Below are 16591 nucleotides of genomic sequence, written 5' to 3' on the forward strand. Positions count from 1 at the left end.
GGTGTGCCATTTCAGCCATACCAGCCTCACAACCGCAGACCACATGTAACCACACCGGCCCAAGACGTCCACATGCAGCATGTTCAGCTCCAAAATCGTCTGAAACCAGCCACTTGGACAGCTGCCGAAACAATCAGTTGACATAGCCGAGCAATTTCTGCACAAATTGACACAAAAACTATGAACAATATGTGAGAGACATGGTGATATTGTCGATGTGGAAACATTTTTTAAATCTTTGAATTCATCTCATAAAAAATGGGAGCAAAAACATGTTGCACTTTTTTGTTGAGTATATATAGCTGCTCGTTTATCAAAAAAAACATGTTTGAAACAATAGAATTATGTTCCTTTTGGAGCAAACAATTTATTATAAAATAAGGTGCAAATGTATAAATTCAAGTATGATTTCATAGTGCTTTATGTATAAATGCATAATCGTTTTTTACGATTATACCAATTTTGTAATCGTGGTCACGTTACACTGCCTTTGGTTTAAACTTAAAATGTAACAGCTGTAGAGTAGTGACATATCAGAAATTATAAATTCGAACAAGTTGTCTTTGCGTTGAACAAATATTTATTGGTTATCCAAGTGGACAACAAACAAAACATCTTAAATGGCACTTTCTCCTCTTCCCCCCCAAAGTTCCAGTTTAAATGTTGAATAACACACTCCATAAAAAAATAAATGTATTATTTTTACATGCTGCAGATGAAAACACACTACACAAACATAAATGTTTCTCAATTAACATCTTAAACATGCACTTTTAACTTTTGGTCCTCAGTCAAAAACAAAAATGTGGTATTAAAACAACACACAGCACTAGTGAACCGTACTAGTGAAATGCAACAAAAGCCAGTGCTTGGTGGGGGTGCCTTCACCTCTACTCCCAGTCATCATCATCAGCAACTGCAACCTGAGGAATTAGCTGGCTGCTCTCACCTCTTGCCTGTTGAAACTGAAGAAAGTGAAGAGAAAGGATGAGGACGCTTAAAGTGGAAGTAAACCCAAATGAGGACGCTTGAGGTGGAAGTAAACCCAAACATTTTTTTCACGAATATGTTCCCAGCAGGCCCACGGCATTCTCATTAATATTGTGTGTGTGGTGTATGAGTTAAGCAGCAAAATCCAGCCATTTTTAGCAATCTCAAGGGGCGGCCATTTTGTCACTTCTGTTGACCGAAAATGACATCACAGATGTTCAGGGCTCAGATAATGACCAATCATGGCTCAGTTTCAGAAAACAGGTGAGTTTAGACCTGCAATGGCTGAAAACAGGTGGATTAACTCTTATTCCACAAACCCAAAATTTTATCAGAATGCCTTGTTTCAACTAGTGGGCCTGCATAGATATGGGGCTGAGATTGTATATGAAAAAAATAAACAAAAGCCCAAATAAGAGACTACCTTCCTGGAATCAGAGGAGGCAAAGCTCTTGTTGGCCTGGTTAAAACTGCTGGCCCCTCCACTGAATGCAGACTCCTCCAGCCATGATGGCACTTCTTGTTGGGCCTGTCAACAACAACAACAGCATGATCCAATCAACACTTAGAGTAGTCTTCCAGTAGTTTACCCCCCACAACATTTGTGCCAATAAATAAATAAATAAATCAAACCCATGACAATATACAATACATAAGTCCTTTCATAAATGTATATTTCTCAACCCTTGATATTCCAATGCAAACTTCCAAGAGTGACTCACAGTGACTTTCTGCACCATGGAAGCCTGTTCACAGCCTGGTCCCTCACTCAAATCTGTCCCCTAAGCAACGACAACTCACTATTGTTCCTCGGCGCGGCCATTGAAGCCCCGCCGCAAAAAGTAGACTAAAGACGGACTACAGACAAAAGACAGATTAAATACACGGGCTTCCGTCTATGCTTAGTCCGTCTATCTAAAATTTTTACCCGTCATTCGTCAGCAAAACGGTCGTCCATCATAGGCGGATAGACGGACCGGTCCGTTGGACAGAAAGCCCAGCTCTGTGTGTATATATTTATGTGTGTGTGTGTGCGTCACAAAATAGTCTTTAAAAGAAACACAAATGGCCAACGTAGAGGCCAGATTGTTAAGGGACGTTCCTAACCTTGGACAGGATTGTGACCAAGGATGGAGCCAGCTGACTGTCGCCCTCTGGGTCATAGAAAGAAACCGCTCTGCCAACATTACCACAGCGGCCTGTTCTGCCGATGCGGTGGACATATTCATCAATGTTGTTGGGGAGGTCAAAGTTCACTACGTGCTGCACGTCTGGAATGTCCAGGCCACGGGCAGCGACCGACGTCGCGACGAGGATGGGACATTTGCCGGTCCTGAAGTCAGCCAAGGCCTGCTCTCGTTCCCGCTGTTCGCGATCCCTGCGACGTGAACGCGCATTCACGCTATGTTAAAAGTTGCACGGGAAGCGAGCAGACATGATATTGAAGGAAGCAACGCTTGCCCGTGAATACTGGTCGTGGGAAGTTTCTCTTGGCACAGGAAAGTAGCAATAAAATCAGCTTGTCTCTTTGTCTCCACGAAAACCATTGTGCGCTCCTTTCCTGCAAATGCCAGCAGTCGTTACCACCAAGAATATTGACACAGCAGACAGAATTTTGACTTTTTTTTTTTTTTTACCAGTCGTTTTGAGAAGGTCAAGAAGCTGCTCTCTCTTTGAGAATTTGGTGACTTGGACAAATGTCTGCTCAACATCGCTGCAAGCCCCACCTACTATGCCAACAGCTAGGAACAAATAGTCCGTCTTGAGGAAGTCGGCAGCCAACCTTTAATCAAGAAAATAAAACTAGTTAACTTCTCAGCCAGTTATGGTGAAATCCTTGTATGGTGCAGGTGTCAAGTTCACATCCTGAAAAAGCCTGCTATATTTTTTTCAGTTTTTTTTCTTTTCAAAATTAGTCACCTACGATCATCAAACGCAGGGACAACAAAGTAATATGATTAAAGGGGCAAATCAACCCAAACTTTTCTGTACAATATGTTCTATGCAGCCTCACTGGTCTAAACTTCATATTCTGATTAATATTGTCTTTGATATGAATAAAGCAGCAAAATCCACATGTTTTCATCTATCTCAGGAGGTGGCCATAGGGGGTGCGAGTGAAAGTTTAGTCGGACTCGTCGATGGACGCCTGTTTAAAAATAGGGGTGGACCGGCCTATTGACGGGTATTATTCCCCCCCCCCCCTCGGAAAAAAAGGCGAATGACAGATGACCGAAGGGTACCCACGCTGCAGACGGATGACGAATAACGGCCGCTCAATTTTTAGTAAAATGCCCATCTCTGCCGATAAGAATACCGTTAAGAAAACTGTAAAACTTTTTTTAATGGTTTAGTTTTCATTAACATTAAGAGTCATTCTTCAAGTCTCAACATTCTTCTGCACTTCGAGAAGCAGTAGAGAATCTCCTTTTTTTTTTTTTGGGGGGGGGGGGGGGTGTCATAATCTGCCAGTTGTTCCTTCGTAGCTGACCAGAGGACATGTTGGATCCTTTTGCTTTGTAGTTCTTTGATGCCACTGATTTCTAGTTTCAGTCGTTTTTCGGTTAGACTTTGTCGACTTAATGGCATCCACAAGCGAGTGGTTGTCTGTGACACATATCACGGGTAAGATGCCATGTGACTTTTCCTGTAGTTAGGTCAGAGTAGAAGAAAGACAGAAATAAGGCATTATCAATTCCATTAGCGATAGCAAGTGTTTCTTCTGCTGGTGTGCTTCGAACCACTCTCCCGTTCCTTCTTGATTGCCAGCAGATAGGTGAGAATTTTTCCCTCCTTGCCCATCAGCATGATGAGATGTCCACCTTGTGTTCCACCATCAAGTAGATTTCCCATCGATGCATCGCGGAAAACAACAAGCTTTAAGGAATCATCATCTCGTATGTTGTGATATTTCCGGGTGACAGCCTGCTTTAAGTTTCTTTATCACTTTATTTGCTTCATTTAAAGATTTTAAATATTTTGGGGAGAATATCGTCAAATTATCGTGAGTTTTTTGAAACATTAAAAAAAAAAAAAAAAAAAAATGCTTTTAAAAGAGTGAGCCAAATGTGTCAGGCAGCAGATGTAAACAGCTCAAGCACGAGCTGCTGATAAGATTTATAACATAGGTTCGGAAATTAATGAAAGGGGAGTGCACTCTACCTCTGCAAACACTCACACGCACGCACACACTCAAGAGTGGCTTTAGGGCGTCTGAGTGAATTTCCGAACGCATCCCGTGTTGACGACAGCAAAGGAGTTCTGCTGTACGAAACTTCTACTTCTATGGACAAGTTTTTTTTCCATTTAACAGCTTACCTTAACTACAATCCCGCATTACATTATGGCCAAAGGTAGAATCCTAGTCAGTTATTGAGCCTTTTGGTGTTGTAAATTCTTGTTGTGGTGCAAGTAAGCTGCGATATAAACTAGTGATAAGGCACACATTGTCATGACTATTATTATTCTATTTCTTCTTTCTTTCAGTGGTTGGCAAATACTTTTGGTGCAATACCATCACCTTCTTTAGCTTACTATAAAAAAGGTGGTCACCGGCGCTCATGCATAGCTACTACTACTTCCATTTCCTTTACTGTCTTTTGGCAGGTGACAGTTTTGGTGCGTTAATGTCAGCAGAAAGGTGGTAATGCACAGAAAGTCAACAGAATTTGGGTGCAGGGATTTTGGGTGCCAGTCCAAGCTCTAATTTTAATAGATACAAGTCACACCTGAGTATGAATTACATGATTCCCCATTAAACATTTAAATGGTTTCGCCATTACAAAATTAGCCCCGAGGGCAACCGTAACCCCTTTTTTGCCCGCGATAAGTTTGACTCCGCCTCAATATCAGGAGACAGACCTCTGGATGTCTTCAGGGTAGGTGGCGCTAAACAGCAGAGTCTGGCGGCTATCTTTGGGTGGCATCCCGGGCGAACTAACCAGGCGGCGCATGTCAGGCTCAAAGCCCATATCCAACATCCTGTCGGCCTCATCCAGAACCAGATACCGCAGCTTTGTCAGCCCGATCTGAAACCCAGGTGTGTCAGTCTTGCTCATATAGACACAAGATATACTTTTTAAGTCCCACAGGCAATTTTTAGAGCAACTCTACTGTAAAACGATGTGTGATAAATTAATTTGTTTGCATGTACAGGGGGTTCTCGGTTCACTACGGTCCCGACGTACAACAATTCTGTTACAAACAATGTAAGAACACACACAAAGGCACTGTTACCTTTGTTTTTACAGTTTTGCATTCGATTGGCTTATGTGTATGTCTTAGAAGTATTTGTTGTATAAATGTTGCAGAAATGATGACTAATATTTCATCAGTGTAGATTAGCGATAGTCAAATTTCTGTTGCATCATTGTAGGATCAGAACTCCGCTTTTAACCAAGAGCCCCCTGTATGTCACAAGTAACAGATAGTAAGTGGCAGATAAAGTTGCTGCAATTAGTCATTCTGTTTAGGAAGTTTGGTTCTGCATTGTTAGGTATTACGTTTTCTAAAATTGCTTGTAGAAGATACCAAACTGTAGCCCAATTTTGACTGAAACTTTGTGGCAGTGTGGGTTATACGCCAAAATGGCACCCAGACTACATTTTTGGTGAGGATGCGAAGATCATATCCAAATTTTCCCTCATTTTATCTGTAAATGATGTATTAACCCTATCAAAACCAAGCACACATCACACACAGATGTGAGTTTTTATGAAAGATTACAATTTGGTCCCAGTCTAAATCGTGACATGACGTATGAAATTTAGCTGGGGTCCATGCAAAACTCTCTCTCTCAGGTCAATCTCCAATTCAAGCTTAGAAAGCAAAAATTGTGAGTGCATTTGATCAGCTTACCCGTCCACGCCCAATTACATCCAACAACCTCCCTGGCGTTCCACAGACTATGTTGCAGCCCTTGCAAATTTCTCGGAGCTGAAATCCAGTGTTCACGCCACCATACACAACCACTGGACGCACACACGTTCTGCAACAGGAGAAATCACGAAATGGAATTTCCATCAAGTAGTTCAGTTCAATTCATTTCAGCTTTGGCAAAGCAGTCTGCAATGATACATTCTGATTTGGTCACATTTGACTGCAAGTCAATCCCACCAATGGATTGAATAAGGCACTTGATTGAAAGAAAACCTTACTTGACAGGAAAGGCATTGTACTGTTACAGACCATTCTGCTTGGCCCACAGAATAGCCCATCTATCAGGTGGTTGTGCATGTCTACATGGACCACTGAGCTGCTAACCTAAAGCCCTATCCCACTGAGGGGCGAACATTTCCAACTGTTGGCAAAAGTCAGCATTTATTCAAGGTCACAAACGTTCGCCAAACTGTCATCAGACGGCCTGTACTTTTGTTGTCGCAAGGAAATTTTGAACGTGTTCAAGAAATATCACAAACTATTGGCGAACTATTTGCGACACTGAACAAACCCTGACGTGAATGCAAAATTTGGTGCCGTCGAAAAAAACTCAATTGTTTGTCACTTAGTGGGATCGGGAATTAATGCAATAACTCTGATTGAGAGATCATCAGGTGTGGTGTGGATAATTATTAAATTTTATTTCATTGGTCAAAAAATGATTAACTGTAAATTTATATACGTCCATCTATCCATGTCAGCAACATATGGGAAGAAGAAGTTAAATGCTCTTCCACTAGATGGCATAAAACTCAATTTGTGCATTCACTTTCTGTTGTGGCATGCCCTGAGATTGTGTGCCTTGGCTAAATAAGGGTTGGGCAACACTGCTCTCACGGATGGGTAAAAATCTGCAAAGGAAAAACGGAAGTTTCCTAACTGGTAAAACCAGACACCAAGCGAACAAAGTTGAAGCAAAACTTTGCACAGGTTGAGAGTGTTAATACCCGTAGGCAAACTTCCTGGCCTCCAGGAAAATCTGGTTGATGAGCTCCCTGGTTGGGGCGACAATGATTGCCTCAGGCTCCTGCAGCTCAAGGAAGCTGCTGGCAGCCACGCCGTCAGCCATTAGCTGCTGCAGAATTGGAAGTAGGAATGCAGCCTAGGGGACACAAGCACAATTTGGGGTCGTGCCACGTTGTGGACTACAAATGCTACTACAACTACCATTTTTCTTACAGTTTTTCCAGATCCCGTCTGAGCACAGGCCATGAGATCTCGACCGGCGGAGATGATTGGAATGGCATGCTTCTGAACTGGAGTAGGCTTTGAATAACCAGATTTGCTGACATTTTTTCGCAGGGATTCACACAGGGCTGCCTCAGCAAAAGTCTACAAGGGAATAGGGTCAAATGGTCACTGGTATATATAATGGATTAAGATTGACTGCTTAACCCATTAAGGCCTAAAGCGCCAGGCTAAACAGCTCTCGAAAGCATGAGGTCGACTTTTGAATCACTCTCTGAAACCTGACGTTTTCCAGGAAATTCAACACCTCCAAAATAATATATCAGCCAGTGTAGCAGGTCAAAATATAATTCCCAAATAATTTGAGAGTTTAGGCACTCACACAGACCTGAGTTTATTATTTACTGTTTCAATCAAAAATGTAAAAATAAAGTGTCAGTGGAAGAGTAGCACTGTTTTTAATTAAAAAAAAAAAATCGCGTGGTAATTACCATCATATTTTCTGTTACAAAGCCATCAATATTGTCATTGTTTACAAACATATCGTTAACCATACATCACTTTTGACTAGTTCCACTGGTTCAAAGTCCCCGTCATCTTTTTCACTACCGTCACTTATTTCAGAGCTCCTGTGATCGTCTGCATCCGTCATTACTGCCCGAAAAAAATGCGGACATCCTCCGAATGCTCACGACACTGTCACGTGAATATTCTGATGTATTTTGTTGGCAAAGAGACAGAGAATTGGATTTAAAAAAGAAAATGACATGTACGCTCTCTCGGCTCGAAAAGTAGAAAAACGCAACAGCGCTCCCGGCTTTAGTCGTAGAAACGCTGTTATGCTCTCCTGGCCTTAACGGGTAATAAGATTCAGAAAAGCTTACCATTATGGCAGGCAGCGGATTGGTTCCACTCACATCCACAATGATGTCGTCATACTTATCAAAATTAATGCCTTGCTGATAGTGTGCAAACACAGAGTCCTCATCTTCCGAGAGGGCTGGAGGAACATAGGTGACTTTTGGTCCTGTGGGTTTAAGTACAGACATTCATTACAAGCTGCATCACACTATCGATAGCTCTGAAACGCATACTTACGGACACTACCATCCGGGTTTTCTGGATCTGACTCCTTAGCATCTGCTGTATTGGATGGGGAATGAAAATAAGTCAAATTATTATATCCGTGGCATGTCTGAAGAATCACGTATAAAAACTCTACAACCTTGGGTAAAGATTTCATCATTCTTTCCACGATATCCTGCAAAGATGCACACACATTAGTATGTTGTTTTTTTTTTTTTTAAATATACAGGAATTGTCATGTACCTCCTCCAAAGCCACCTCTGCCACGACCTTGAATTAAAAAAGGGGTTTTTTAATCCACATTTAAAATTAAACTTTACTCAAAAATACCTTCACTGTGGCCTCCTCTGCCTCGTCTTTCTCCTCTGAAGTCTGTTCAGAATGTTAAAAAAAAAAAAAAAAGACAAGTAGATTATAAATTGAAATGGCATAAAAATATGGAAGTTGGTTAAATTCAGGAAAGTAACAAGATGTGGAGATTAACATACAAACGTTAATAGGCATAGCCATTCAAATCAATTACTCTTTCAGTAGGATTAAAAAGTCTGTCCAAAAGCTGTTAACAGCAAATGTTAAACCTCTAGCTCAGGGGTCGGCAACCCACGGCTCCTTTCATCGTTTTGTTGCGGCTAGGCCTGCACGATATGTCGCTTGAACATCGTGATTGCGATGTGCGCATGCGCGATAGTCACATCGTAGGACATGTGATATTTTAACCTTTTTTTTTTCTTAGAACACGCACACTTTTGTTTTGCTTCATAAAAGCAGCAAGCTCCTCTATGCTCTACACCAGTGTTTTTCAAACTGTGTGCCTCGGCATACTGGACCACATTTAATTCCGTAAACACTATGTCATGAGTGACGTCGTTTCTTCTTCTGCGCATGTGGGTCACTTTCGGGCGCATATGTTCACAAACAAAAGAGACCGAGGTCATATTTATAATCTAATATGAACGCTTACACCCCCCCCACCCCCCAAAAAAACAAAAGACGTAATCTAAAGGCCTGGATAGACCAAGAGGTCGTGAAGCGTCGTAGCGTCTGAACGCACCGTCTGTTTGGTGTAGTGGCCACCGTCGTAGTGTCGTAACCCGTTAGGAAGCGTCTAGGGGTCGTTTACGCATGATAAATCCGCGTCGCCAGTCATGACATTTGGTCACTCTGATTGGCTGTTGGCTAGCAAATCAGCGCTCGCAGCACCAACGGGAAGTAACAAATGCGGAAAAACAATGAAACAAAATTACGGCAACAATATGGCAGTTTTTTTTTCTTCCAGATAATATTGCATAATAGCAGTCACTATAAATAAATGGAAAAATATACAGGTATTCCATGTGATCGGAATCGGCCGATCTCACTCATGCATGATCGGTATAATAAAACCTGATCGGAACATGATGGATGGATGGATGGATGGATGGATGGATGGATGGATGGATAGATGGATAGATAGATAGAGAGAGGCTAACATTTTAATTTCAGAAGTCAAAAAGTGTTTGCGGCTCCCAGCTTTTTCTTTTCCATGGAAACCAGTTCGAAATGGCTCTGAGTGTTAAAGGTTGCCGACCCCTGCTCTCGTGTAGGTGTCTATTTCAATAGGAAGTGGCAAACTGGAAAAGCGAAATTTAATGGGGGAAAAACAAAAACGGGCAAATTATATCCCCCAACAATACGCCCAAGAGTTAAACAGTAATTAGGTGTACAGAGAGTATAGTGAGTACATGCTTTAGCCTCTGTCTGTCTGTCTATCTATCTATCAATCTATAAACAAATGTTAAGTTAAACCAAATTACCATTTTCCTGGGTTGAATCATTTGCCCCTGTGAAATCCAGAACATTTCAATCAAATCAGGAGCACATTGTGTAAAATTGAAGAATTACAAATTACAAGCACCGTTGAATTGGTTCTGATTGTTTCCACCAAAACCTCGGCCTGATTGAACACACATCAGGACAGCAGGGTCAAGATATGCAAACTATTTCAATGGACAAACTTTCGCATTTTGAAGACACCTCACCTCTGCCTCGTCCTCTGAAAACTCCTCTTTCTCCTCCATGACTGTTCCAGCTGTCCATTTCTAAAGGACATTTAAAAATTAACAAAAGTAACCATGAAAAAATTGCTGATGTATCAAAAACATTACCATTCTTGTTCTCATCAGTCCCTATAACACAAAACAAGAAATTATTCTATGGCATTAAAAATAAATCATTTATATCCTTTTTTTTTGCAGATAGATGGACAAATATATGGATAAACATACATGGCATACAACACACATAGCATGCACTGAAAAAAATGGTGTTGAAATTACTCCCTTTTGGTTTCGTCAAGTGGTTGCATAAAATAAAATCATATGGATCCAGATACATTTATTTAGTAGATTTATAGTCTACCCAAAAATGTATATACATATAAATATTCCATGCATACAAAAGGGTTGGGACCATACACTTTTGTCCCGATCCAACACGTATTGTGATACCTAAATATTATAGAAATATATATTTAAAAATGTAGGTCTACTCAGGGCTAAAAACCATTTACACTTATTTTGTTTACTTTTCAGTAAACTTTAGGCCATCAGTTTGACAGAAAACATTTTCAATGTAGTGTCATAATAGCAAAATGCAATTTAAAATCAGGAATTGCAAATTTAGAAAGTGCTTTTAGCTGATGAAAACTTTGCATAGTTCCATTAAATATTAGACACTGGAGAGGATGGCAGATCTTTGCACAAAATAAATTCCAGTTGTAATGTCCCAGAACAGGTAGCATTGACCCAGCTGAGACACATAGCATTCGTAAGTATACTAAGATTCCTCATTATTATAGTTAGTGTAATTACAAAACATTGCAGCAGCACCTGAAGAAAAGTAGCTCTTAAATCCTCCTCCTCTTCCCCTCCTGCCATGACCTATGAAGCAAATAATGTCAATGTAGCAAAGCTCGATAAACTTTCACATCAGTTTGCCATTCAAAATTTGCATTTTGCGCGTCATTAAAACACAATGAATAGCAAAACTGAGAATCACAGATTTGTACGTTTTTCCAATAAAACTGGTCAATAAATTTATATGTACTTTTTTTTTTTTAATCAGAAATGTAACTTAACTTTTCTAGATATTTTTTTTGCACAAAATGCACTTAACTAATCCGCCCTTGTTTCTCTAGCACATAAGGGTTTTCCAAATAATATAAAGAATGATATTATAATACGTAATATAGTTGACTTATTTAGTAATATTGAAGAATTAAGGGTTAGGTTGAGCAGTAAGTGGAATTCTTTTTCTGAAACTGAAATTACAATGCATCATAAATTTCATATTGCGCAAATTTTTACAAAAACAAAAAAAACCAAAAAAAGCCACAACAACCTGATGTGCTAGGAAAAAAGTAAAGTCATTTTCTAAATCAGCGTAAAAAATAATTTTGAGACACATAAAGCCATCACAGACTATTACTTGGTGATGACCAGTGTAATTGACCTGCGGACACCGTCCCAAAAAGCTTTGCTGGACTGAATGCGCACACACATTGATGTTACCTCGGTGCGGGAAGTAGGAGGCGCTACTTACACCACACCAGCTAGCTAAGAATGAGTTTGGGCTGGCTAGCTAGTGTAGCTAAACACATTGCGCTGTCGGCTCCTAAATCCACGACGGCGAATAGGATACAATTTTGGCAAATATTGCTCTCAAAAAAGACATGACTAAATAATAGGAGAAGACATGCTAAGGTAAAAGAAGATTGATATGTGATCGTTCAACACTGGAATTAACCCTCGTGTTCATTTCATGTCAAACAATTGTGTTCCCGGTCAGAAATGATCATTCCATTATGCGTCATGAAAAACGGAATAGCGAATGCATATTATCGCTACTTGTGTTCGATTTTAATCAGTCCCTCCAGGATTTCACAAAGTTGCAATCGCAACTATTAATGTAAAATCAAGAAAACCCGCAAAATTGCACTTTCCCATAACTTTCTTTAAACACTGCAACTTTCCCGCAACGACTGTTTTAAAAATGAATATCTCACGTAGGTTTGGGGATTATTTTGTCTGAAAAGACTCAGCTGGCGCCCTATTGGAAATAGAGGTGGAGCTGAATTAACGAAGAAGAAAATCCCTACGTCACATCCTGTTTCCGATGTTGAGGAACGTTGACAGCAGAGAGACTTGGTGCAGAGAAAATGCAAAGTATTTACCAACTAAAAACACAGCATAGGACCGTGCAAATCAATATCCAGACCTCTTGCACGAAAGCAGGGCCACAACAGGGCAAGCAGACCACTGTTCTAATAGCAGTGTAATAACCAGAGCTGGGCAGTCCGTCCCTGGGCCGGCCCGGTTGGACCCTCCGGATGCCCATTTTTGGGGCGGAGAAGTAGGTGGTGACAAATTTTAAAAAATGGCTGGACTAAGCATGGCCGGAAGTGGATTTTAGTCCGGCCCACTAATCGGTCTTCATGCGTGTGACGTGATCGCGAGGCAGCCAAAATTCATCTCAGCCTACTCTATGAAAGGCTTCTTTTTAGGCTTTTTTCTACTCCCGCGTTGGCGCGAGCGACAACTGCCGTTATAGGGATTGTGGTATGATGCGTTTGGAGCGGTGGGACGCAGAGCGAGGCACCGAAAATCCGTCCATTTGCCCCATTCGTCGCATATTAATCAAGTCAACTTTTCTCGCCACTCCGCCTCGCGGCAGCCAATCAGCATTGGGGATACTTCGTCAGCCAATCAGCATCGGGCACACTGCGGCAGCCAATCAGCATCGGGCATACTACGTCACACACAGCCAAATGACGTCCTGTTCACTCCGCGGCTTTTTTTTTTCTCTCTCTCTGCCGTCAACGTTCATCGTTTTAAACAGTATGTGACGTAGGTATTTTCTTCTTCGTGAATTCAGCTCCCCCTCTATTTTCAGTAGGGTGCCCGCGAAGCCATTTCAGACAAAATGACCGCCGACCTTAGGTAAAATATTCATTTTTAAGATTTAGTTGTTTAGACAAAGTTGCGGTGTTTAGACAAAGTTGTGGGAAAGTGTGATTTTGCGGGATTTCCGCGATTTTTCATTTAATTGCAATCGCAACTTCGCGAAATCCTGGAGGGACTGGTTTATTAGAGAGTACTTTGAGTCAATTTTAAAAGAACATTAGGCTTTGAAACCATTAATTTTATTAAGCAACAGCTGTTGTGTTTCCTGTCAAAAATGACCATGCATACATACTGTATTTTAATTGCGTGCAAAGGAAATTCTCCCCAAACTGCACTTGACATGTTCACAATGTTCCAAGTTAGATGTCTTCATACCTGCTGACCAGTTTAGCAGATGTGTTTTATGCGATCGTCTCAATCATGGTCAATTTTGGGGGGAGCAGCTCCTCACCATGAGTGTAGGAGGTGAATAACTTGTGCTACTCTATGCCCCTTGTCAACTGCAGTCATCTCCAGTACCATTTCCTTCACTTGGTTCTATTCAGGAACACTGTGTGCTTGAAAAGGGCAGTGTCCCACAAGCTTGTACTTGTTATACATGTAGCCCCTCATCAGTGCGGGAACCATTAAATATGTATCAAGAACTTCACTTATGGTACAGCTATAGAAAGAATTGTGTGTGTGTGTTGTGTGCATATGTGTGTTCTACACAAATTGTTGTCTCCCCCATTCATCTTAATGACCGCTCATTATTGCGCTGAACACAGTGTACAATAGTTGAATGACCTCAAAATTGTATGCCCCTCAAATTTGTCTCCGTGGACAAATTCATGGACTCTTCAGGCCATCTGAACCACTGAACTACAATTTTCAGTTGTAAAACTTAAAATGGTCAAATTTGACTGGAAACACAACAAGGGTGCTTGAGCGATAGAGTACACTTTTCACAGAAGCCTGTCTGGAACTGCGTTAAAGCGGAGTGTATACAACTTTGAACAGTAGAGTAGCAGGCAATTTAATTAGTTTCTGGAGAAAAAAAAATACACATTAAAGCTAAACAGCAATGAAATAGGAAACCGGAAATGAATAACATTACTTTACGGCATATCCATCATTTGGGAGGAGTGGGTTTTTCATAAAAGCCCTGAGTTTTGATTTGGACTTTTCTCCAAAATTGATATTCTCAAAATTACATTATAACTTTTTTTTTCATCAATTTATCTTTGTTAGAAGATCCTCTGAGATACTAAGTTTAAACTGAAATGTATGTTTTGTTTGAAATTGGCCCACTGAATGTTTCTAGACAGTAAAATAGTTTGCTTCTATTCAATGTGAATTTAAGCAATAAAAAATGCTGATTAAATGTATTTTAAAAAATGAAACAAATTTATCTTTTTTAACCTAATATTTATTTATTATTATTATTTTTTTACCTAATTTAGTGACAACCATGTATGTGTGGCCTTTGGGGTGGGTTAGCGGACATATGATATATAGATATAGAGATATAGAGTATGTATCGATGACTTAAATTTATATATAGTCTACCATCTATATTCCTAAAGTCATCTTGTTAGAATAAAACATGCAAACCTGACTCCAATTTGAATTTAAACCATGCATTGGAAGATGAACGGTGATGAACACCTATCTAAAAAAAACAAAAACAATCTGCCTGCATTGTAAGATGACCGGTAATAATTTGTAATGCAGTCTCATAACACTACAAATATGCTTTGTTAACATACTGTGATCCTGGAAGGCGCTGGTCCCAAATTCCTGCAAACATATTCGGTACAGACAAAAAAAGTGTTAATAGGAACATGAGCACGAAGATAGTGCTTGATTTGCAAAAAAACTTGAAGCAGGTTGAGAACGGCAATCTCACCTGTTCATCAAAAGAATCCATTTTGATTCACCTGAAACATATACAAAATTTCCAAAACGTAATTTAGATAGCACAAATGGTGTAAAATCTTAATTTACAAAGCACAAATGGTGTAAAATCTACCTGAAGGACATATACTGGAACGCGTGGCAAAATGGCTAACCTAAAATAATTGGACTCGACTTATGAGCTCAAGGAAAACTCACTTGCGTGTGATTGTGTAGCTTTCAGCTCAGACGCATTTTTTTGTTATTGACCTTCCTGTGAACTAAATAGAATTTTAGAACATGTGTTTTGCAAGAAGTAGCCCTTCCAACTACAACAGTCTTTGACGTGAAAACTAGGCCCTCAAACGACTGATGTCTTCTATAACGAAGCCACCGAATCAGCAATATTCATGAAAAATAAAGAGACTAGCTGTAGCAAATATTCATCCACAAAAAGACATTTCACAGAGAGGAACGGAATCACGTAGGCCTTTACTGGCGCCTATTTGGTATAAAATAGCTCAAGTAACCTTGAAGGTTCATTTGTCCTTGACAAAAAACTAATTAACAATTCCGCGACAAAACGTAGTTATCGACTAACGTTTGTCATCACGGAAACAAATAAAAAACGAGGCAATTCAGACACAAATATGCATAACGTACTGTAAAATGTCTTGTCCTGGCAAGTGAGTTTTACTGAAGTTCCTTTTCGCGTTGCTGCGTCACAAGCTGCGGCTGTTCGATTGTGCTCAATTAGCACGCGGCACAAAAGCGAAGCTAGGCCACCGCGGGTTGCCAGGTTTGCCACTTTCCCGCCGAATGATTATCACTTGACTACCCACGTGTAAAGCTGACTAACTATGCGATCTGATTCATTTTTATAAACTGAAATGTTTTTACAATGCTTACCATGTATTAAAGTGTTCAATTAAACAATGTTCACATATTTCAAAATTTATGTTGTCATCGCTCGCCGCTTACCCCCAGAAGGATTTCTCTGGGCTCTGGTGGGACGATACAGGACTATTATTTTTTATTTATTTTATTTATTTATTTATTTTTTTAACAATGTTGTGGTTGAGAATAGCGTTGCAGTGGTCTCTTTTACTAATCAAAAATATTTAGTTTATTACTGCCCCAGGAACAAAGTCGTGGCCACAAATGACATCAAAGTCACCAATTACTAATTTTTGGCTACAGTATAGTACAAAAATTAGGTATAGCAAGCTAAATACTAATTTAGACCTATTAAGTACGTTTAATGTGCACACAAAATACACATTCATAATATTAGATATTATAATTCCTGGACAGTTCGGTAATCGAATTGAGGGCACTTTATATAGAAACACCTTGTTAGATGGGTAGATATACTTAAAGATAGACCTCTAAATAGGAAAAAAAAATATACAAGAAATATCATTTATTATTTGTATGTTTGTCACACAGGAAGGATCCTGTAGTCACTTTGGTCCACACTCCATGATAGGTGACACTAGTGCACCTTATAACGTTGGTAGATTGCAATTTGCCACCAGAGGATTATTTTAGGGCAGGGGTCACCAACCTTTTTA

The 16591-nt window shown here is 40.1% G+C and overlaps 1 protein-coding gene across 11 annotated transcripts; it reads right to left on the minus strand.

Annotated features, from left to right (window-relative positions):
- Positions 1–557: 557 nt before the first annotated feature.
- ddx4 (DEAD (Asp-Glu-Ala-Asp) box polypeptide 4) lies at positions 558–15827 on the minus strand. 11 transcript variants are annotated; one of them, XM_086037010.1, is made up of 22 exons: positions 15681–15825; positions 15031–15061; positions 14891–14921; positions 11070–11120; positions 10347–10367; positions 10221–10280; positions 10097–10135; positions 9996–10022; positions 8533–8574; positions 8446–8472; positions 8342–8377; positions 8215–8259; positions 8001–8143; positions 7108–7260; positions 6876–7030; positions 5848–5977; positions 4852–5018; positions 2628–2773; positions 2452–2551; positions 2098–2368; positions 1415–1519; positions 558–965 (listed from the first exon to the last, which is right to left on the minus strand). In XM_086037010.1, the coding sequence occupies exons 2-22, from the start codon at positions 15049–15051 to the stop codon at positions 891–893; spliced, it is 1845 nt and encodes a 614-aa protein (XP_085893136.1). In that variant the 5' UTR covers positions 15052–15061; positions 15681–15825; the 3' UTR covers positions 558–890. The 11 variants fall into 11 exon arrangements, with proteins under 11 accessions (XP_085893136.1, XP_085893150.1, XP_085893130.1 ...); XM_086037024.1 differs by lacking the exon at positions 10347–10367 and having other exon boundaries at positions 8215–8256; positions 15681–15827; XM_086037004.1 differs by having other exon boundaries at positions 8215–8256; positions 10221–10367; positions 15681–15827.
- Between the last annotated feature and the right edge of the window lie 764 nt (positions 15828–16591).

This window comes from Filicampus tigris, chromosome 1 (genome assembly GCF_054856515.1).
Source record: "Filicampus tigris isolate MCC_2025a chromosome 1, RoL_Ftig_1.0, whole genome shotgun sequence".
Taxonomy (NCBI): domain Eukaryota; kingdom Metazoa; phylum Chordata; class Actinopteri; order Syngnathiformes; family Syngnathidae; genus Filicampus; species Filicampus tigris.

What these genes read in the sequence shown, in the direction of transcription:
- ddx4 (XM_086036994.1), bottom strand. Translation starts at nt 15,051, where the DNA reads ATGGATTCTTTTGATGAACAG. An exon ending in CAGCGCCTTCCAGGATCACA is followed by an intron (nt 11,121 to 14,890) that starts GTATGTTAACAA and finishes TTTGCTTCATAG; the next exon opens with GTCATGGCAGGAGGGGAAGA. An exon ending in ATCCGCTGCCTGCCATAATG is followed by an intron (nt 7,261 to 8,000) that starts GTAAGCTTTTCT and finishes ATTCCCTTGTAG; the next exon opens with ACTTTTGCTGAGGCAGCCCT.